This window comes from Molothrus aeneus, unplaced genomic scaffold (assembly GCF_037042795.1).
Source record: "Molothrus aeneus isolate 106 unplaced genomic scaffold, BPBGC_Maene_1.0 scaffold_34, whole genome shotgun sequence".
NCBI classification, from domain to species: domain Eukaryota; kingdom Metazoa; phylum Chordata; class Aves; order Passeriformes; family Icteridae; genus Molothrus; species Molothrus aeneus.
The window spans coordinates 4,155,078-4,177,890 of NW_027099005.1; the positions used below are offsets into that span (position 1 = coordinate 4,155,078).

The 22,813-nt window shown below is 56.1% G+C and overlaps 1 protein-coding gene across 1 annotated transcript; it reads right to left on the reverse strand.

Moving 5' to 3' along the window:
- Positions 1–498: 498 nt before the first annotated feature.
- LOC136570504 (olfactory receptor 14J1-like) lies at positions 499–1,431 on the reverse strand. Its single transcript, XM_066570966.1, has one exon. The coding sequence runs from the start codon at positions 1,429–1,431 to the stop codon at positions 499–501; it is 933 nt and encodes a 310-aa protein (XP_066427063.1).
- Between the last annotated feature and the right edge of the window lie 21,382 nt (positions 1,432–22,813).

Sequence of the window (22,813 nt, forward strand, 5' to 3'; positions counted from 1 at the left end):
TGAGGTGTCAGCGCTGCCCCAGCAGTGCCCATGGCCTGTCCCTGCTGCAGCCCCGGCACTGCCACCCCCAGGGCTGTGCTCGGCCCCGAGAGCACTCAGGCCCTGCAGCAACACCAGGGCCACCAGGGCAGCGGGACAGGGCCACGGCAGCAGCACTGGCAACACCAAGTGCTGCTGCTGCTGGGCACAGCTGCTGGGCCAGCACTGATCTGCCCCAGCTCTGCACACAGACATTGCTGCTGCAGCTCCAGAGAAGGCAACAAAAGGGGCATCTCTGCAGAAAACTTTGCTGGGAGATCTTTTATTTCATTTAAAGCCACCGAGAGTGCAGCCCCTCTTTGACACAGTCTGAGGCCACAGTAAAGGGGGAAGTGGCACAAACAATAGCCATGGTTTAGGGATAATACTAAAAAAAGAAAGAACAGGAAAAAAACCAAACCAATAGATCTATCAAAGATGACTTTTATTAAAAGCGAATTGCAGAAATTGGCAACCAGTTTAATGCTTCTGAAATTGTCCAGTGATCAGTGTCCACACTGCAGCCTTGAGCTCCTGGTTCCTCAGGTTGTAAATGAGGGGGTTCAGGGCTGAAGGCACCACCGAATACAGAACTGACACTGCCAGATCCAGGGATGGGGAGGAGATGGAGGGGGGCTTCAGGTGAGCAAACATGATGGTGCTGAGGAACAGGGAGACCACGGCCAGGTGAGGGAGGCAGGTGGAAAAGGCTTTGTGCCGTCCCTGCTCAGAGGGGATCCTCAGCACAGCCCTGAAGATCTGCACATAGGAGAAAACAATGAACACAAAACAACCAAAAGCTAAAGAGGCAACAATCACAATGAGCCCAAGTTCCCTGAGGTAGGATTTGGAGCAGGAGAGCTTGAGGATGTGTGGGATTTCACAGAAGAACTGGCCCAGGGCATTGCCATGGCACAGGGGCAGGGAAAATGTATTGGCTGTGTGCAGCAGAGCATTGAGAAAGGCACTGGCCCAGGCAGCTGCTGCCATGTGGGCACAAGCTCTGCTGCCCAGGAGGGTCCCGTAGTGCAGGGGTTTGCAGATGGACACGTAGCGGTCGTAGCACATGATGGTCAGGAGGGAAACCTCTGCTCCCATGAAGAACACAAAGAAAAAGAGCTGAGCAGCACATCCAGTGTAGGAGATGTTGCTGGTGTCCCAGAGGGAATTGTGCATGGCTTTGGGGACAGTGGTGCAGATGGAGCCCAGGTCGCTGAGGGCCAGGTTGAGCAGGAAGAAGAACATGGGCCTGTGCAGGTGGTGGCCGCAGGCTACGGCGCTGATGATGAGGCCGTTGCCCAGGAGGGCAGCCAGGGAGATGCCCAGCAAGAGGCAGAAGTGCAGGAGCTGCAGCTGCCGCGTGTCTGCCAATGCCAGCAGGAGGAAGTGCCTGATGGAGCTGCTGTTGGACATTCCTTCACTCTGGGCCTGGTGGACTGTTGAAACAAGACATTGACAAGCTCTTTGAGTCAATCCTATGGAGTTATTTTAGGAATTCCCTCAAAACTACTTCTCTACCTGTTGGAGAACTTCACTCAACATTTTTATTTTTGAGCTTGTGTTTGTGCTCCTGAGTTACTGATTCATCTTCAGCATTGCTCTCAGCCTGAACCCTGGGGAAGCCCAGAAGGAAAACAGGGCTCCCTGTGTCTCAGTGCAGTCAGAACTACTGGAACCACACAGGTGCCTTTGCTTATTACACCTTCCTCTAGTTCAGCATGATTGAAATTAAAATGTGCTTGAAAAATAAAGTGGAGTTTTTAAAGACTCAAGTTTAAAAGTCAGTTTCTCTAAGCCCTTCTCTCTTTCCCTGTGCAGCTGGACAGGATTGGATACCAAGGGTTGGTCTGGCTCTCTGCTGCCTGGAGTTGTGCCTGCTGGGAGCTGTTTCTCTCTATCCAAGCCTTATCCCTTCCAGTGCTGCCAGAGCCCAGCCCAGCCCTGGGGGCTCAGCTCTGCCCTGCAGACCCCTCCCAGCACAGGGCACTGCCCAGGGGCATCTCCCTGGCAGCAGGGCCTTAAGGGCAGGCCAGACAAACAGAGATGCTGCAAGCCAAGGTGCTGCTGCTGCTGTCTGTAGGGAGAGGAGGCTGAAGAGGCACTTTCTGAGGGAGATCTCAGGCCCATCTGCTGATGCCCAGGCTGACAGTGCAGGAGTCTCAGTGACACAGCCAAAGCTGACAGCCCCTTTCCCTTCCCTTTAGGAGAAAGCTGAGAGCAGCCCTGGCCATGCAGCACCATCTCCAGAGCAGGAGGAATCTGCCCTGCTGGGGGTGGCTCCTTGCACCTGGAACTTCTCCCCTGCAGCGTCCATGGGGAGCTGCCAGGCAGGCTGAGAGCTGCCCCTGGCAGGTGGCACATGCCCTGGGCTGGCCAAGAGCCCTGAGGGCTGCAGGAGCTGCTGTGCAGGACAGCCCTGGGCAGCCCTGGCTGCAGCCCCAGCTTCAGCCCCTGCAGCCGTCCCTGGCAGCAGGAGCCGTCCTGCCCTGTCCCTCTGACGGTGCCCAGGGCAGCCCCGCTCTGCAGCACATCCTCCTCCTCCTGCTCCTGCTCCTCCTGTGCCACAGAGAAACTGGGAGAGTCCTCCTGACACATCCCCCAGGCTCTGGGGTGTGCTGGCTTCAGGAGATCCCTCCAGGAGCACAGGGGACATTGCCCTGCACCCACACACTCACCATGCACAGGGCTGTGAAGATCTTTCCCCAGGTGAAGTCTCAGCTCAATGTCTTCCCAATCCTGATTGCCTTCAGCCTGTCTCTGCCTGGCTCCTGTCCCCTCAGTGCCTGCAGGCAGAGCCCTCAGCCCTGCTGGGCTGGGAGAGGAGCTGGCCCTGGGAAGAGCTGTTCCTTTAAAGCTCAGCAGCACAGACACAGCACAAGGACTTTAATGAGCCTCTCAGGGATTTGGTGTTGTTTACATCAGACTCAGTCCCTGAGAGTATCTTCAAAAACTTCTCAAGAACTCAAAGTTAAATTAGACTCCAAAGTTTAGGAAGTTTTAATGGGTCCCAGTGAGGGACACGACTGAGAAAGTGTCCCCAGGATTCAGTTAGAGCAGAACACTGGAGGCAGTGATGTGATTTAATTAAAGTATATGGATATTGATCTAGTACTGATATCCAACTGTGACAGACAAAAACACTCTCTAACAGTTTAAAGTTAGAAAGTCTATGTTTATTGCGATGCTGGGCAGCGTGCGGGATAGCAGGGACAAGGAGGCCATGAGGCCCCAGGCCTGCAAGGGTCACTTGTCTCCTGCTCCTGCCTCAGGCCCAGGCCCAGCAGCCATGGCCAAAGTGCTGCCCAAGTTGGCTCTGGCAGGGCTGTCTTGCAGCTGCTGCCCATCCCTGTGCCTTGTGCAGCCCAGGCTGTCCTACGGTGTCCCTGCCCTGCGCCTCTGTCCCTGCAGGCTGTCGGCATCCCCCGGCTGCCCCACCTGGCTGGGCCCTTCCTTTGCTGACAGCTCTGCTTCCTGCCTGCCTCTGCCTGCCCACACAAAGCCTGGGGCTGATACCCAGGCTCCTTCTGGGGGATGTGTTGCACCACAGCCCTTCCCTGTGAGGGAAATCCCTTTCGGTTTTTTCCTACTCTGGTCTTCCCCAGGTTCCCTTAGCTTTGATTTTTTTCTTTCTTTGGCTGTTCTCTTCCATGTTAAAATGATCCACCCTTCAGTCCCTCCCAGGCCTCTCCTCTGCTGTCCTCAGTCTCCACCCCACTGAGCACAGAGCTCCTCTGTCCCTGTACAGTGCTCACGTGCTTGAGGCCATGGGTGCCTGGACCAGAAGGACGGTTCTTTTCTACAGGAAGGAAACCACAGAGCCCCAGGGTTTTGAAGGCAGATCAGAGGCAGTCACCAGAGGCCAAGGCAAGCCAGACCTGTCTGTCCTTGCAGCTTTTGTCTGAAAGCAACCCTTGGATATTTGCGGAATTTTGCAGTTGGAATTCCATTTCAGCCATGAGTGCCTGGACCAGAATGACAGTTCTTCTCCACAGGAAGGAAAGGGCAGAGCCCCAGTGTTTCAAAGGCTGATTAGAGGCAGCCCCAAGGAGGCCAAGGCCAGCCAGACCTGTTTGTATGGCAGCTTTTGTCTGGGAGCAATCCTTGGATAGAAGGAGTTTGGGAGGCCAAATCCCAGTTTTGTCCATGGATACCTGGACCAGAAGGACAGTTCTTTTCCATAGGAAGGAAAGTACAGAGCCCCAGTGTTTCACAGGCAGATGAGAGCTGGCCCTCAGGAAGCCAAGGGAACCTAGACAGTCCTGGCAGCTTTTGTCTGGGAGCTGTCCTTGGATATAAGGAATTTTGGAGGCAGATTCCCAATTTTGGCTATGGACACCTGCATTTGAAAGATGATTTTTCCATGGAAAGAAAAGCAGACCCCCCCAGTGTTTTGAAGGCAGATGACAGGTGACCCCCAGGATGCCAAGACCACCAGAGCTGTATGTTCTGGCAGGTTTCATACAGGAATCATCCTTCAATATAATTGAATTTGGATGTAGAATCCCAATTTCAGCCATGAACCCCTGGAGGAGTGGAGCGGTGGCCGGTGGAAAGTAAAACGCCCAGGCTAGATGAGAGTCCAGCCAATCTCCAGCCAGTAAGGCACTTCCCCAACACGAAGTCAGGGCCCGGTGCCCAGCGATGACAGGCTTACGGACGAGTGGCCGCAGTAGAGAGCTCCGAAGTCGCAGGATGAAATGAAGAGGCGACTCTCAGTTTCTTCAGGGAGGGTGGGTTTATTGGTAGGGAAACATGGAAGGTTTTGGAGAAGAAGCTGAGAGCCCCGAGGCAAGAAAACCCCAGGTTTTAAAGAGGGTGGGGGGGGGTGAAAGATGGCAAATCAGAGAAGGATACATTAAGGATTGGCACAATCGGAGAACCAATCAAACACAGTTGTGGGAGGGACCCTGGCCCCTAACCCAATCACCCGACACCTTGGCCCAAACTTTCTAGAAAAAGAGGCAGGGGTGTCGAGTAAGAGGCAGGCAGCCAGGGGTGGGGAACAAGAAAGATACATTTAGTAACCAAGACAACTGGGGAGGGGTTTGGGGATTGACACAAACTGGTAACAGGGCAGGACCTTCTGAGAGAACAATGAGGGGAAAACTGAGCAAACATAAAACACACCACAACAGAGGAGGAGAGTTTTTTCCCAGAGAAAGGAAAGTACAGAACTCCAGGGCTTCAGGGGCAGCAAAGAAGCAACCCTCAACATGCCAAGGTCAGCTGGAACAGTGAAGCCAAGCCAACCAGAATTTTTCCATGTTCTTGGATCCCTGGAGCCCTGCAGTATCACTATTGCCCCTTGGTTCCATGAGGCCCCGTAGTATCACAACAGATCTTTGTTTCCACAAGGCCCAGCAATACCACAATGGTCTCCTTGGCTCTGCAGTGGCACAATGGCCCCTTGCTTCCATGAGGCCTTGCAGTGTCTGACAATGGCCTTTTTGTCCTATTGGGCTCACCAGGATCACAATGGACACTTGGTTCCTAAAGGCTTGGCTGTATCACACTGGCCCCTTGCTTCCATGAGGCCCTGCAGTGTCACAAAGAGCTCCTTGGTTCCACAAGGCCCTGCAGAGCCCCTTGACTCAACAAGGCCTCAAAGTGCCATAATGGTCTCCAGGATTCCATGAGGCCCTGCAGTGCCACAATGGCACCTGGGCTCCATGAAGCCCTGAAGTACAGAATGGCCTCATGATTCCATTGGGCCCCTCACTGTCACATCAGTTCACAGTTCCATGCAGCCCTGTAGTGTCACAATGGTCTCCTTGGTTCCACAGAGTCAGAATGTCCCCGTGGTCTCATGGAGCCCCACTATGATCCCCTTGATTCCATGAGGCCCTGCTGTGCTGCAATGAGCCCTTGGTTAAACGAGGCCCTGCAGTGTCACAATGGCCCCTTGGTTCCAGTGGGTCCTGAGGTGTCCTAATGGTCTCCATGGTTCCATGAGGCCCCAGAATGTCATTATGGACTTTTGACTCCGTAAGTTTCCATACTGCAAACAAGTCTCCTTGGTTCCACAGTGTCATAAGTGACCCTTGGTTCCATGAGTTGCCTGGCCTCCCACAGCCTCTCAGAGACCCTTCTCTACCTCAAGGTCCCCAACGGCCCTTCATGGCCTCTCAGAGCCCCCCATGGCCCCTCACAGCCTCTCTCAGCCCCTCACAGCCCCCCATGGCCCCTCACAGCCCCTCACAGCCCCAGGCCCGGGGCTCCTCCCTGTAATAGGTTAATTTCTCAAGTTTGTTCATCAAAAGGAGAAGCCGATGAAAAGCCACAACATAAATATAACAGGTTAATATGTTGCAATATGTCATAAGGCTTAAACCACAATATGTCTGTCACAAGCTAATATGTTGAAAAGCTGAATATGCAATATGTAACTATATGCAGCCACACGCCTATATATGGTAAAGGCTATTGCAGGGTCATCAAAACTCTGAGAGACAGGATGGGAGCCTTCCTCCAAACGACCACCAAAAGGCAGAAAAAGACCCCCTAGCAACTATCGGCGCAGACGCAGAAAACACCAGAAAATACACAACCATGATAGATAAAAGAGAGGCCTGAACAGCTGGGTGGGTGTGAGCCGTTGGTGGAGCAGAGACTCCCCAGCTGGAGCCAGCCCTGTAATTTGCCTATTATCATTTGCTCTGTCAGTTAATAAATTACATTTCATTTGGACTCACTTGTCGGTGATTGGCTCCTCACCACAAATTATAACCCTCATGGCCCCTCACAGCCCCAGGCCTGGGGCTCCTCCCAAAGAGAAGGGGTCAGGCCCTGCTTGTTCTCCTTTTATTTCGGTCCCTTCACAGCCACGAGTGCAGAAAGGCTGAAATGGAGCCTTTCCCCAGCGTTTCCCTCGGGGTTACCTGCGGGCTGAAGCTCTGTGCTGGCGCTGGCCCGAGCGCCACCATCCCTGCAGCCGCCAGGCCTTTGCTGTCCCCCCGTGTCCGTTCCCTGTCCCCGAGTCCCGCCCGGCTCTGGCAGCAGCAGCAGCCGCAGCGCAGGGGGCACCGGCCCGGCCCAGCCGGGGCTCCCGGCCAGGAGCAGCAGCAGCGCCGGCCCCTTCCCACCTGCTCCTGCCTTGGCTCCCAAGGGCTTTTTCCAGCTCAATTCTGGACTAGAGCAGCAATCACCCACACACAGCCCTGACTCCTCAGGGCCCGCCTGTGCTGCCCTGAGCCAGCCCTCAGAGGAAGAAAGGATCGGGTTCCAGCGCTGTTTTCAGCACTGTTTTACTCACCCTGAGGTGACAGCAGGAGGCTGCTGCTGCCTTTGCCTTGGGAATTGGAGAACCTGGCTGCTCTTGCCACTCTTCTGCTTGCCACTTGAAATTTATCTGTAAAACTGCAATTGCCTTTTTTGATCAGCACTACCCAGAGTGCTTTTGTGACAGTGAATTTAGGAATCCTTAAAATCAGAGGGGTTTGAGAAAGCTGCAAAAGACAGCCCTCAGAGACATCAGAACTGCGATTAGTGCTAAGCAGTAGACATAAGATTTGTCAGCAGAAAAGTTATATTAAAAGTAGAAAGTAAGGACAAATAGAAAAATGGTTTTTGTATTAACGCTTGGTAGAATAATTCCCTAAGCTACAAAAAAGTACATCTAATGAGATATTAGGAAGTTCTAAGCTTGAGCTCTGTGCATTGTGTTTTAAGGCTTACAAGCAGGTATTGTATTCAAAATAAGCAAGCATTATTTTAACCAAAGGTACCTGTGCTTATCGTGGTTGGATGGAACTACTGTCAATATGCTTTTGCTTTGTGGGATTGGTAAAAAAACTTTTCAAGTAAGTTGTAACATTGCGTTCTTTGTCTGCTGCTGAGGACACGAGCTGCTGGCATCATCCCATTGTTATAACCATGTAATGAGACTGATGCTGGAAAATAAACAGCTCGAGACACATTCCTCAGCAGTCCTGTCCTGTTGGTGATTTGTACATGGCCCCCGGCTGGCAATAGGGGAACTCAGGCTTTTGGTCACAGGCATCATGATTAGCAGATCTTGAAATGCTCTCAAGTCCCTGAGCACAAAGTCAAGGAGAATTAAAGCAGCCACACAGGCCACATTTGCAGTGCTTAAACACAGCCCTGTTGCTGCTGCTGCTGAAATAGAATCAACTGACAGAGGCCATCACAGAAATTGCCTCAGGAATGTCAAATCAAATGAAAAAATTCACCAGGAGAAAGAGAAACCAGAACTTCTTGACTCCCTCTTTTGTTTCTTCTGAGCAGCAGCAGTGAATGGAGATGCCCAGAGGTATTTCCAGCTGCTGCTCATCCCAGCTGGAGCCCAGCCTGCTGCCCAGGCCCAGTGGGAAGCTGAGCCCAGCCCGGGGAGCTCCCGCAGTGTCGGGAGCTCAGCGCACGCGGGGCCAGGCCCAGAGCCCTGGGCACGGCCGCCCATTGCGGTGCAGCAGCGCAGACGGAATGTCCTGCGGCCCAAACCTCCTGCTCCTGCCACACAGCGCCAGCGCTCTCCCCCTCCTCCTCCTCTCCCAGCACGGCACAAATTCCAGCTCGGAGGAGGCTGCCCCAGAGAGGGCTCAGGCTCCTGCTTCAGCCTCAGTGTCCTTGCACAGGAACAGAGCATCTTTCAGCCACTTCCACAAGCTCAGGGTTCCCATTTCATGGGGAATCTGGGATGAAAATGGCCTTGTTAGGAAGGACAAAAGTGGAGGGAATGGTTTGGAAATTATTAGGAAAACTGATTCTTTGTACAGGCAAAGCTCACTAAGTCATTCCCTGAATTTCTTCTTTTCAGATTCTTCCAGTCATCTCCTGAGACGTCCAGCTTGTTCTGCTGCCTTTCATGAACTGACTGTATTCTTGATTCATATCAGTGCTGGAGATGTAGAAGCATCTGAACTGAACACTGAAACAAACTCCCTCTGTCAACCCATTTTCATGTCCTACATCACTTTCAAGATGTCCATGGGGGTGTTGGAATGATTATCACACAGCTCTCCATTTCTGGCTGCAGGCTCTGGAGATTCTTTCTCTGCATTCAGTCAGGCTTGCATTGCCTAACAATTCCTGGTAGCCCATCATGTTTTCTTAGGGTAGAACAGTAACAATGAAAACCTCACCAATGGCACAAGTGCCCAGCCCACAAGGAAAAGAAAGAACAAGCTGTAAAGTTCTTCAAACATTTGTCCTGCTTTGCTGCAAGAGTCGTGCTGCACGCATGGTGTGGAAAGCCAAGAGAAGCTGCAATTGCTGGAACATCTTGTGACAGAAGCTGCACTTGGTTCTTCAAGAAAGGTTCTTGGAAAGAGCAAACAGGACTGTGGACAAGATTCTGGAAGAACAGAAACAGTTTTTAGGAAATGAAATGAAAACAGAAAGAAATAAACCAAGATGTTTCACTCTATTTATTTTTATTTTATTTTATACTCTATTTTATTTTTACTATATTTATTTTTATCCCTTTTGCACTACTTCTCCATCCCATTAATTCCAAAAGGATCTCACCTCTAAGATCCTTGGCAGGTTTTAGACACTGTAAAATACCATGAGCTGTACAGTTTGCCTTCCCCTTCCTTTTTTTTCTTTTTAGAAAGCAGCGCTGAAGATGTAAATGCCGTTGTAATATATGGTAGGGATAATTCATGCTATTAATGTATGGTATAAAATATTGTAAAATCCCAAATGTGTCTGACCGTCCCAGCCAGCAGCAGCTGTCTATTTAGATTCAACAAGCTCCCGGACACATGTTGAGATAACGATCGATGCCTTAATGTAAGAATAGAAGCATCCAGGGCGATGATCACCAGTTTCCCGAGTCGTCAGGAGCCACCCAAGAGCGATTATCGCCTTGCCAATTGCATCTATCAAGATAGTCAGCAGCGCCAAACTGATACATCTGAATACACGGCTTCCCTGGAGCCGATTGACACCAATGGCACACCTGGACCCGGCTTTTGTCCAGCTCTGCACATTGAAAGGAACAGCGATGCGTGTGAAGAGTTACAAAGGAAATCTGGTTCTCTCTGCCTTGGGGAGAATCAACTGTATAAAATCTCGCTGCAAGAAGCAGCGTGTGTGAACGGGAGAGACTCTGACACTTGGGAGGTCAGATCCAGGTTCACCCAGCATCGACCCCGGGCTCAACATTGTCCCTTAGGCTGTGGTGGTTTCAAGGACAAAATTCGGTCACACGGACAAATTAGAAATACTTTGCGAAATTTTTGCTAAATTTTGGCTCACAATTTAATCATTTTTAACAATGGGAAGCAAAATTCCAACTCTTCACCTTCTCAGGCCATCCCAATGAATTTGGGAAGTTTGCAACTTTTTGGAACTACTTGAGTTGAGCAATGGGAAGGAAAACTTTCCTGAATTGAGGATTCTTAAACCCCCGACTCTTCTGTGTGTTCACTAAGGTGTTTTTGTGCTGAAGGAAATGACTTCAATGAGAAAATAATTTCAGCATGGATTGAGAAGTTCTGACAGAGACCAAGTGTTGCCAGCAGTTGCTCCAGGTGCTGCTGCCAACAGCCCCTGCAGGAAGGAGCACAGCCCCCAATGCACGTGGGCTTTGGCTCCCTGTGGCACAGAAGCCCCCCGGGGGCACAGGTCTCTGGGGCAGGAGATGGGCACCAGCGCTGCCAGGGCTCGGGGGTGGCAGCTCTGCTTGGGCAGAGACTCTGCCACAGCTACTGATGTCAGCGCTGCCCGGACCCCAGGGGTCAGAGCAGCATTCGTGCCCTGGCCCACACGTTCCCTGTCCATGTCACACCCGTGGGTTTAGGATGGCCACCAGCTGGGACGTGTCCCAAGGAGGCCGTGCCAGCTTCTGTGGAAGGTCCTGTGCCCATCCCAGAGCGGCTGCATCGGCAGCCCTGGGGCTCCTTCTGCCGCCCTGAGGCCACAGAGCAGGGCAGAGTTTGCGGATGGTTTGAGCCGTTCCTAAAGACCCTGTTGGGCTGTCTTAGACACTTGGGGTGAGGGATTTCTTCCAAGCTGGGCCACTTGGGCTGGGCTGGGGGCGGCCCCAGGGCAGAAGGCAGTGTGTGCAAGGGCCCTGGTGGCACGCTACAGCAAGGTCACTATGCCATGGAACAGAATCCGGTGACCAAGGCGCCTTTGTGACACGTGGGAAATAGAAGCTTGCCCGGCTGCTGGGAACAGGCCACGGGGCAGAACGGGACAGAGCGGTGCCGTGAGGAGCCCCCGCACAGCGCACTCGTTCCTGCCTGACCCGCAGCCTTTCCCAGGCGTTATTCCTGCAGCTGAGCTCGAGGCCAGACCACGGGACTTGGTGACCCGTGGCCTTGCCGAGGCTTCTCTTCTGCAGCTGCTCTCGAGGACAGAGCGTGGCACTTGGTGCCCCAGAGGCATCTCCCATCCCTGCCACCAATGCCCTCGAGGCCCCACCACAATCCTGGACAGGAGTCTCCTGTCCTTGTGGCAGGAGCCCTGGAGACCAGAGTGCAGGACTTGCTGTCCTGTAGCCTTCCTGAGGCTTCTGTCTTGAAGGTGCCTTCCAGGCACAACTGCAGGACGGGCTGACTCGGAGCTTTTCCCAGGCATCTCTCCTGCAAGTAGCCACAAATCCAGCCACTACCATGGAGCAGAGAGCCCTGAGAGCGCCCAAGGTGGCCTGGGGGGAACAGGAGGAAGAAGGCCCTGCAGCTGTCCCAGCCCAGGAGACCAAAGAGGTGGTGCCGTTTGAGCTGCCGCAGGAGGGTGAGCGCCAGAGGTGGGCCACAGGGTGGGTGCCTGCAGCCAGCTTGGTGACATTGCATCCCATCCCATCCCATCCCATCCCATCCCATCCCATCCCATCCCATCCCATCCCATCCCATCCCATCCCATCCCATCCCATCCCATCCCATCCCATCCCATCCCATTGCATCCCACTGCATCCCATCCCATCACATCCCATCGCATTGCATCCCAACCCATCCCATCTCCTGGGGATGCTCCCATGGACAGAATGGAATAGGGATGAAGAAGACATGGAGCAGAGAGACCCAAGAGTGCCCAAGCTGCCCTGGGTGGAGGAGGAGGAAGAAGGCCGTGGACCTGCTCCAACACAGGAAACCAAAGAGGTGGTGACACTCGGGCCGCATCAGGAGGGTGAGTGCCAGAGCTGGGCCACAGGGTGGGTGCCTGCAGCCAGCTTGGCACCTTTGCATCCCATCCCATCCTATCCTATCCCATCCCATGCCCATGGACAGGACGGAAGAGGGGCTGGGCAGGCACCCCGCAGGGGCCGTGCTCCATCCCCTGGGGCATCCCGGGGCTCTCCCTGCCTGGCGAGCTAAGGGCTGGGCCATGTTCTCCAGCCTCTCCTGCAGCCCCTCAGCTCTGGCTGCGCTCGCTCTTTGCCAGGTGCAGCCCTGGAGCGCACACAAGAGCAGGAGCCCGCCCGTGGCCTCTTCCGCAGAACAGCGCAGGTACCTGCAGCCATCCCCACCTGGGCTGGGCCTGCTGGCACCGTGCTTGCAGAATTCCCTGCAACATCCCTGGCTTCTTGCCCTTCTCCTACAGCTGGTTTGCAAATTCATCAAGAAAATTCGGGCGGAAGAGACCAGCACCATGGGCAGTGGGCTAAGAGCCTATTCGCACATCTTCAAAACTAAGACCAGTGCTGCTCTGCTGGATATGCTGGTAGAGGAGGGCTTTTCCAACCCAAAGCAAGTAAGCAGCCTGTGGCCAGGCTTTGATCCTCCCAGGAATTGCTTGCTCTCCCAAGCCATGCCTGCTGCTCACTGGAACTCTTGGAGGCCATGGCAGCGTGGTGGCAAGGGAAGCACTTGTCTGGAGAAGCTGGGCACATTCCTCCCTCTGGCAGCTTTCCAAGCGTCCCCGTGCCTTCTCCAGGTGCCCGCCCTGGTCAGGTATATCCACCAGTGGCTCCTGGCCAATCAGTTTGCTGAGCACAGGCTGAACAGGAGCCTGCTGGATCTGACGGAAGCACAGCCCGCTGACGTAGTCATGACGCTCCTGCGTGTGGCCCCGTCCTGTGACAGGTATGGGGCCCACCTGCCCAGAGGGGCTCAGGGCTCCCCAGCCCATCAGCCTGTACAGCCTGGCCCAGGTGTCCGACCAACAGAGAGTTCCAGGGCCCTGTGGCTGCTCCCTTTGCTAGCCCTGGCACGTCAGGCCTCAAGCCTGCTGCCATGCTCCCTCGCTGCCCCTCAGGGACCTGTCCCCACAGGCCTGGGCTGCCTGGGTGCTGCTGGCCAGTGGCAGTGGGCAGAGGCAGAGCTGGCAGCCAGCTCAGGTCCCCACTGCTGCCCAGGCCCCCGTGCTGTGTCTGAGACCCCCCTGAGACAGAGCTCTAACCCCGCAGAGCTGCTTTCACCATGTGGAAGAGCATCATGTGCTCGCCCAGGACTGCAGAGCCGGCGCTGCTGATCCTCCTGCATGTGCTGGGCAGCTGGCCCAAGCACAGCACGTGCACCTCCGATGGGGACAAAACGGGTGTCTTTGTCCTGGCTGTGAGTTTCTCTAACTGGCCTTTGCTGGCCCCAAGGCCCCCTCTCCAGCAGCTCTCCATCCTCCTTCCCCCACTGCATCTCCCTGCTGCAGGCGCTGGGCTGAAACCTGGCCCAGGGGCAGCTCCAGGCCCAGCAGGCCCCGTGCTCCCCCTGCCAAGGTCTCTCCGGGCCTCTCCCTGCCAAGCTCGGGCCCTGCCACACGGACACCTGGGCACTGAGGGCTGTCTCGGGGCGCTTTGTCCTTTGCAGGCAACTGTGGTGATGTGGAAGATCCTCCAGGTGCCCTGTGTCCCACATATGCTGATGGTCTATTTCCCCCGCCTCTTTGTGCATCTGCTCTCCCAAGTGTTCTTCAGCACTCTGGATATGCCAGAGTGGAGATCGATGCCTTGTGGAAGGGATGCCAGGAGGAATACGGCCTTGCCACCAGCCCCAACAGGTGCTCCATCCCACTCCTCCTGTCCCTGCCATGTCCCTGGCCAGGAGCCAGTGCTCCCAGCGTCACCTGGCCTTTGCTGTGCACGCAGGTTTGCAGTGCGGACCCTGAAGTCCCAGCTCTGCCGCACGCAGCACGAGGATGTTGTGGTGGCAGCGGGAGGCAACTGTGGCTGGGACACGCTGCTATGTGCTGACACCCACAACTATGCCGTGGCTCTGCTGGCCAGGTGAGAGCCCCTTCTCCCCACAGCTTCTGACATTTGTGCTCCGGGCCCAGGGAGCTCTACACAGTCCCCACGTCGTGGGCCAGAGGGCCTTGTCACCGAGGGATGGCCAAGCAGACTGGAAAAGGCTGGCAGAGGAGGGTGCCCAGCAGGAGCTGCCTCCCAAATAGCCCAGGGCCCCTTGCAGGATGCTGGGGAAAGAGCAGAGCTCTGGGTGTCAGTCCTGGTAGAGCTTTGTCCCCCTGGCCCACAGGCTTGGCTCCTTTTTCTCCTGCCAGGGAGATGTGCTGTGTCTCCATCCCCTTGTGCTCCCGCATCGCTCGCTACCTGCTGCGGCTGCTCAGCACACAGGAGCCACGCTGGGAGCTGCCCGGCCTGGCCTTCCTTGTGGAGGTGAGCCTGATGGCCAGCGCTGCCTGGCTGAGCTGCCTGCCAGCTCTCTGCCCTCTGGGAGCCACAGCTGCCTGGGACGCTGCCCGCGCCCTGTGCTGCTGCCCAGGCCCAGGCCTGTGCGGCTCCGGGCTGCTGCCGGCCGGCTCCCCTGTCACTGCCCTGTGCCTTTCAGGTCCTCCAGTTCCTGGACTTGAGTCAACGTGGTGCTAACAGAGTCCTGCCAATCTTGTCAAGGCAGCTGCAGAACGAGTGCAGAGAGAGGCGTCGCCTGGCGCTCAGGGCCCTTCTCGAGGTCATATAGGAGCTCTTCATGGTGAGAAAGGGGCAGCGGCTGAGGCTGAGCTGGGGAATGCAGTCGCTTGGGCTTGGCAGGGCTTTGGGCGCTGGGGCAGCTGCTCCCAGCTCTCCTGCCCCCACAGTTCAGCTGCCCGAGTGCTTGGGGACAGGCCTTTGGCCTCTGGGCCCTGCGGCAGCAGGATGGCATTTCACAAACTTGTGTTCCGCACAGACCAAAAAAATGTGGAGCCAGACTGAAAGTCTTGTGGAGCTCCTGTGGGACACAGGTGGAGAGATAGTTTTCATGACAGTCATGCTACTGAGCTTTATCATCTTGGACAAGGACACGCTGATGCCCGGCCCCATCACACTGCAGCTGCTTGAAGCGCTCCTGTCACTCTTTGACCACGTAAGGCTCACTGCCCCCAGCCATGGCCACTGGCTGCTGCCCGCACACTGTGTCCTGTGGATTTGCAGGCCTGCGCCAAGCTGAGCCCCGAGCAGCCGCAATGCTGCGGTCTTTTTTTCTTCCTTCTATACAGAACAATAGCCAGGTGCAGATGCTCTCCATACTGCTCTTCTGAACATTGGTGACTCTTCCAGAAAGGGAAAATGAAAAAAAGGCCCTGAAGACACCCCTGCGCCAGAGCCTGCTGCCCCTCTTCTTCCACGGCCATGATGGCAATCAGCTTGTGGCACAGGTGAGGACTCGTGGGCTGCTGCTGTCCCCCTGGCAGGGGGCTCGGCTGCCTCCTGCCCTGGTGCCTGCCGGGCTGCAGCCTCCTGCAGGCCTTGGCACAGGGACGCGGGTCCTGCGCCCTGGGCTGCGGGGCTACTTCCGTGGCTCTGCTGCTCTCCAGGCTTCTCAGGAATCGCTGCTTTGTGTGACCGAGTTCCTGAAGAGGAAGGATCTTGAAAGACTGGTGAAGAACCAGAATCTGTGGAAATTCAGCGAGTGCCTGGTAAGGACCGCCTGGAAGCCCCAGCCTCAGCCCAGAGAAGCCCCCTGAGGGAGGTGCTCAGAGTGCGGGGCTGGCAGCTGTGCCCCTGCCCGCTGCTGCAGCCAGAGGCCTTGCAGGCTCTTCTCCAGGCTCCCGTGGGCCCGAGCCGGGGGCCGATGGAGCCCCGGCCCGGCGGGGCTGCAGGGCGGGCCGGCACCACGGCTCCCCTGGCAGCAGCCGGCCCCCTCTGCCCCCTCCCCTCGGGAGCCCGGCGCCGGTGTCTGCTGGCCGTGCGGCCAGGGGAGGCCGGGGCTGGGTGCAGGCAGCGCCCGGCCCAGGGGCTGAGCCCGCGCCAAGCCTTCCCTCCTGCCGCTCTCTCCAGCTGGCAGAGGACAGCAGCAGAGTGGCCGAGCACCTGCGCCCGGCCCTGCCCTACCTGCAGAGCCCACAGGAGTCCCTGCGAGCGGTGGCCATCAGGTTCAGGGGTGAGCCACAAGCCCGGGCTCCCTCCCGGCCCGGCCCGCCGCAGCTCGGCCCCAGCCCCGCCTGCTGCCCCGGCAGCGCCAGCCGGGCCTGGCGCCGTGGAGCCCCAGCTGGCCTGGGCATTGCTGCTGCCGCCCTCTGGCAGCCGTGCCCTGGGGCGGCAGCGTGCGCCAAGGGCCGGGCTGAGCCCTGCCGGGCCAGCAGCCCGTGTGGCCACCGCGCCGGCAGTGCCGCTGGCAGGGAGCTGTGCCGCTGGCGCCCTCACAGGCTCTGTGTTCACAGCGATGGCCGTGCGGCACCTGAGGGGGAAGAAGGAAGAGCTCCGGCTCATCTGCAACGGTGAGTGAGGCCAGCGGGGGCTGCCGGGGGAGCTGCAAGCCCTGCCCCGGCTGCCGAGGGCTCTGCTCCCTGTACGCACCAGGAGCGGCGTGGGCAGAGCACACAGAGATTTCAGGGCCACCCGGGGCATTCGTGGCCAGCACCTTCGGGCTGGTCCCATTGGTGCCTGCTCCCTCCTGGCCATGGCTAGAGCCGGCTGCGATGGCCCTGCCAGGGCGCTCTCCTTGGCTCCCCGCCGATGCGGCATCTGACCATGGCACTGTTCGTTTCTCTTTCAGCCCTTGAACACCTGACAGAGGACACCAGCAGTGCCGTGTCAGACGTGGCATTTGAAACATTGTATGTCCTCCAGGCACTGCAGAGTGCGCCATATTCCGTCTTCCAGAGGCTGCAAGATCAGCTCCGCAGGGCATGGAGGACTCGGCCTGGTCTCTCGGCGCTCGGCTGGCTGCGCTGCTGCAGCTCTGCAGAGAGCTGATGCCAGAGGCTCTGTCTGCTGCGGCCACCTGAGCCAGCAGGAATTTTCCATTTCTTTCAGATTGTCATTTCTTCTTTTTGTTTTTTCCTTTGTATATGAATATAGAGTTTGTTAGAATACACAGACTCCCAGGAGCTTTCTTTTGCTACCCAGGCTCTGCAGGGCTTAGGGGAAGAGGGGAACAAGGGTGCCTGGGCTCGGCCAGCTGCCCAGGCATGCAGTGTTGCAGGGAAAATGACCAGAAGCCCCTTGGCCTTTGATGGTTCTGTGGAAGCCTTTGTGCTGGTGACAGAGCGGCTGGGCAGGGGCCGGAGCTGCAGGGATCCCTGTGAGAGCGGTGCCTGGAGATGGCCACAAGCCCTGTGCCAGGCAGGAAGCACCCTCTGTGTCCTCCTGCCCACGTGCTGCTGGCTGCATTGCTGAGGGCTCCCGGCTGCCTCTGGATGGGGCTCCTCTGGAGCTGCTGTGGGGCTGCGGCGCTGCTGCCGGGCAGCTGGGCCGGGCTGGGGCAGCCCCTGAGGGGCTGGGGCCATGAATGGATGAGGGGCTGGGAAGCCCTGATAGGACACGGCAGTGGGAAGGCACGAGGGGGATGTGTGAGGGATTGGGGGGCTGTAACGTTGGCTGGAAGGGGAGTGGGTTGGAGACAGAGAGAGCACTCACCCCGATGCTCATGTGGCAAACAGAGAGCGTTTATTCTCAAGCCCTTCCTTCTAAAGGGCCTTTGAGAAACCCAGTCTGGATAATTTCATTGCTCTGATCTCTGTGCCTTGTCAGATTCTGGCCAGTGAAATGCTGCAGCCCTGGGAGAGACGTGACTGGGCGAGGCCCCTGGCAGTCAAAGCAGGGCTGGTACATTCACACAGCACGAGCCAGCCTGCACTGTGACACACGGCAACAGAGTGCAAGGCACAGCTCTGGGTGCTCCCCAGGAACCTCAGCTCTGGGAGCACTGTCTGCCCCAAGCTCCAGGGGCTGCAGTGGGAGCCCGGCTGGGCTCTGCCCTGGGGCCATCCTGCAGGGACAGCTGGACACAGGGAGCATTCTCTTGCCACAAACAGCCAAGCCAGGGCTGCAGGGCAGCTGCTGCAGCCCAGACTGCACTGTTGTGTGCTGTGCTCTGGGGCTGGGGCTCCCCGCCCAGGGCACTGGGCTGGTGTGCCACAGGAGACAGAGAAGCTTCAGCTTCAGCCTAACTGAGGTGGGTGCGTGGGCTGGGAAGAGTGGGGAGGCTCAAGGGGATGCACAGAGCTCATCCTGCTGCAAGGACGAGGAAAAGGGAGAGGGAGCTCAGCAGTGAGGAGAGCTGAGGGCTGGAGAGCAGCTCTGAATGACACTAAAATCCCACTGGACCTCTGAGACATTGCTGCTCCTCAGGCAGTGACAGGATGAGTCCCTAAACCTGGGGTTCTGCCTTCCTCATGGTGAGGAGCACCAAGGAAGGCAACAGTGTGATGGAGACTGCAATGGGCTGAGAACTCACTGGGGGAAAAGAGGGAGCAGTTGGGAAGTAAAAGGCAGGTGGAGGAGAGAACTGTTCAGAAAAGGGCTGAGCTACAACTAGAGCAAGATGAAAAATATCATTTGGGGTCATCCCCGATTGATTTCATTTCAGAAGTTACTGAACAAGTTTATTTTCTGGGGGGTGTCATGTTTTCCCTTGGAGGTGTACACTCTGCAAACTTGGGCTGTGCTGCCAAAATGCTCAAGCAAGTCTGTGCTGCAGGTCACACCATTTCTTCTTTGGCTGATTCTGGCCCAGTGCTGAGCTCCAGCAGAGCCCTGGCAGAGCCCAGAGCAGCCTCAGCACCCGCAGAGCCCGGCTGCAAGGAGAGAAAGCAGAAACCGCCCGTCAGCTGAAGGCTCCTGTGCCCTTGTCCCAGCCGCCCGCGGTGCCCAGGCCATGCTGGCCGTGCTCAGAGCGGTGCCCAGAGCTGCCCATCCCTGCTGCCTTTGGCACAGAGCAGGAGGGCAGGACATGTGCCCAGCCTGCAGCCAGCCAGGGCACATCCAGCCGTCAGCAGCTGCCCAGAGCAGGATGCTCCTGTGCTCGCTGCCATCTCCCAAAAGCTCTGATCCCACCCTGCCAAGCAGACGGGGATCCACCTCACGCCCTCCCCCGCTGGAAGAAAAGCTGCTCCCAAACGATGTCCTCAGCCTTCTCCAAGGGCATGGCCCATCCACGCCACAGCTGCTCCCAAGCACTTCCCAATCCAGACTGGAGCCCACCTGGAACGCTTCCTCTAGGAAAACAAACAACAAATTATTGACAATAGATTACAGGCAAAAGGGGAAACAAGAAACAAGGTCAAAAATCTTATCTCTGCCAGGGGCTTGAGGAAGGCCCAACCCCTGCATGCCAGGGAAAAACCCACCCACGGGTGAGGGAAGCCCAGGCTTTCTCCCTTCCCCCCTGCACTGCCCCCCACAATAACAGCGACCCCAAAGCAAACAAGGGCAGTGGAGCAGCCCAAGCCCTTCCTTGCCTGCACAGCAAAGCAGCCCCTGCACAGCTTCTGGAGTCCCACCTCTGCTCCCACCATGGGGCTTTGTTTATGTCGGGCTGGCTGCCCCAGCCCCAGCCCCAGCCCGGGGCACGGTGGGTGCTGGGGGCTGTTGGCAGGGCCAGGAGCCCACTCCCATTTTGTACCCACCCCAGCCCATACCCCAGCCCTGCCAAAAGCAGCTGGGCAGCGACTGAAGGATCAGCTGCACCCGCCCCAGCAAAGGGGGAACCTTTGGTTCTTGGCCAGGCTGTGCAATGCCCAAATCTGGGAGCATCCCCCTGCATGTGGACTCATCTGCAAATTCCCTGTGGAGCCTGGCTTTGAAGAAGGTGCCCCAATCAAAGTCCATCATGTTCAGCTGGCCAGTGGCCAGGTCCAGGAAGAGGTTGTCATCCTTGATGTCGTCCTCGCTGTCTCCAGCAGCAGCAGCCCCACCTGGTACAGCTTCTCCAGGGGCTCCTTCTCCTTCCCTGGGCTGAGACCAGGCTCTCAGGGTTCTGCCCAGGGCCCCAGCTGTCAGGGAACCAGGACAAGCAAAAGCAGCTCAGATGGCAGCCACCAGTGCTGGGCAGAGCAGCTCAGCTCCAGCACAAGGGCTGTGTGTGCTCATCTGATGAGCCCTGGGCAGTGACACAGGCAGCACAAAAAAGTCTGGGTTCCCTTGCTACTCATTGCCAAGGCATGTGTGGGGCTGTAACTTACCAGGGCCCTGCATCAAAGTGTGCCTGTGGCTCTCTCCCTTCTTCTAGGGCAGATGAATATCCTGCATCCAAGGATGACAGAGCAGCTCTTCCAATGAGGGCCTTTCCAAGTCCAGCATGGATAAACACCGCCTGATCAGATCTTGGCACTCTGGGCACAGAAACCAGAAACCCCGGGCAGTTGGAGAAGGCTCCTGTTGGCTTTGTCCCACTATTCCCGTGCCCAGGCCTTGCTGGATGTGCTCAGAGCTGGGCCTAAACTTTCCCATCAATTCCCTGTTTTGGAGGAGAGCAGGAGAGCAGGACATGTGCCACCTCCGCAGCAGCTGCCAGAGCGGGATGCTCACGAACCCGCTGCTGTCTCCCAGCACTGGGATTCCCCCCGTGGCCAGAGATGAGGATCCACCTTGAGAGAGCCCTTGTGGCAGCGAGAGCTGATGGTCCCAGCTGATGTTCTGGCCCCTCCTGAAAGGGTGCTCCCCGCAGACCATCTGGTGCAGCAGGATGCCCAGAGACCAGATGGTAGCTGGCCTGCCATAGTACCAGCCAAAGTGGGTCCATTCTGGGGGGCTGTATGACCGTGTTCCTATGGAATACAGATGGAGTTCAGCAGGGGGATGCTGCTGCTCCCAGAGCCTGGCCCCAGCATCCCTGGGCATGCGGGGGCTGCCCCAGTGGCACACGGGGTGACCACTGCCCTCTCGCCAGCACCTGGGACTTGTGTACAGACTTGGGGTTGGGAAAGAAGCCACTGGTGATGGAAGAGGGCAGTAGAAACCCTGGCAAGGCCCAACCATGACAAGGAAGAACCCACTCAGTGCTGGTGAAAAACCATGCTGTTATGAATTCGAATGAGGCCTGATTTTGAGAAGGAAATAGGCTCTCATTTATCAAAACAAACTACAGAGAACAGGGAGTTTGAGATAAGCCCAAACTCCCACGCAACATCCCAAAGATAATAACATGTCCCAAACACATTGGGTTCCCCCCCATATAGTTCATCCCTCAGAAGGAGAAGAACCCCAACCCAACCAAACCCTCATTTTATAATCCCTCTCGGGTCCAGAATTGGTGGGGTTTGGATCCGCATGTTGATTGGTCGTTTTCTGGTGTTCTCATTGGTCCTTATCGATATTCATTCTGGGCCAATCATTTTCTCAGGGCGTCGAACGATTGGTCAAGTCCGGTGTCCAATCACCTCCCGCCCCCCTTTGACTATCGCCCCCACCAAACCCTGAACCTCCCCTCCCCAGGACCCACAACAAACACCCATCAACTCACCCCAAAACAATTCCCAACCCAGCCCCAATGCAACACAAATTGAATGTAATAAGTAGCAACACATTTGTTCATTAATTAAATCAATAGCTAAATAATTATACAATATAAAAGCAATAACTAAATAGCTAAAACCACTTGATTTTTAAATGTGCAGCCACATATGGTTGCTTGGCTTGCAGGAATCGTATAGTGCTTTGGGAATTCCATGGTAAAGATATACCTTATAAGAAAAAGTTCACCCAGAGGTCACAGAGGAAGGCTGTAACAACAATCCCTAAACTCACAAGAATTGCTTAGGCTTGCAGGAATTGTATAGTGTTCTGAAAATTCCACTGTATAGATTTGCCTTATAAAGAAAAGTTCACTCAGAAGTTAAAACAGGAAGACTTGGAGCCTTCATCCCACGACCACCAGAATGCAGAAAAAGACCCCCTAGCAACTGAACGAGCAAGCGCAAAAGACAGACCACGTCATCCCTGGACCCGGGAGAAGAAGGCAATAAAAGGTGGCCTTTGGGGATAGGAACAGTGCGAGCCTAGAGGAGCGGAGACTCCCGGCCGCCCAGAGCTGAACTTTGCTTATCCTCGATTGCATAATAATAAAAATAATTATATGATCCTTAACTCCAGTGGACTGGTTTATCACAATTTGGTGCCGTGACTCCGATCCAGAAAACGGGGTTGGTTCGAGAATCCTGGGTGGGTGCCCCACCACCCGGTGGCCCTGGCCTTCTCACCCGACCCCTCATCTGGACTGACGAACCTAAATTTGGGAATAAGCAAGGAAAACACTGGTAACCCTGTAAACTTTGTGCACGAAGATCCGAGCGACAATGCAGGATGCGTGAGTATACGAGGTGAACCGCTCGGTTGGGGTTGGGATCCCAGGGCACGGTGAATGAGACGTCCACCTGCGGACGACGTGAGAGGGACCCTCTAGTAGTGCGGTTCTCGTAGCCCGCGAGTGAGCGAGCCATGACCGAGGGGTTTTGTGTGTGTGTGTGTGTGTGTGGAGGTGCCTTGGAAGATGGGGCAGAAGAAGAGCAAGCCTTCTGATCCCATGGGGGAGGGTACTCAGTTACCCCCAATACCTAAGGACAGTCCGTTAGGATTAATGCTCAAGTAATCGGATGACTTTCCTTCCAGAAAGGAAAAGGATAAGGCAAAAATGATAAATTACTGCATGGTAGTATGGGGAGGTAAGAATCTGGATTCAGGAAGTATATACTGGCCTGTTTTCGGATCCTTCGAGGATTGGGTCTGTCAAGCCCTGAA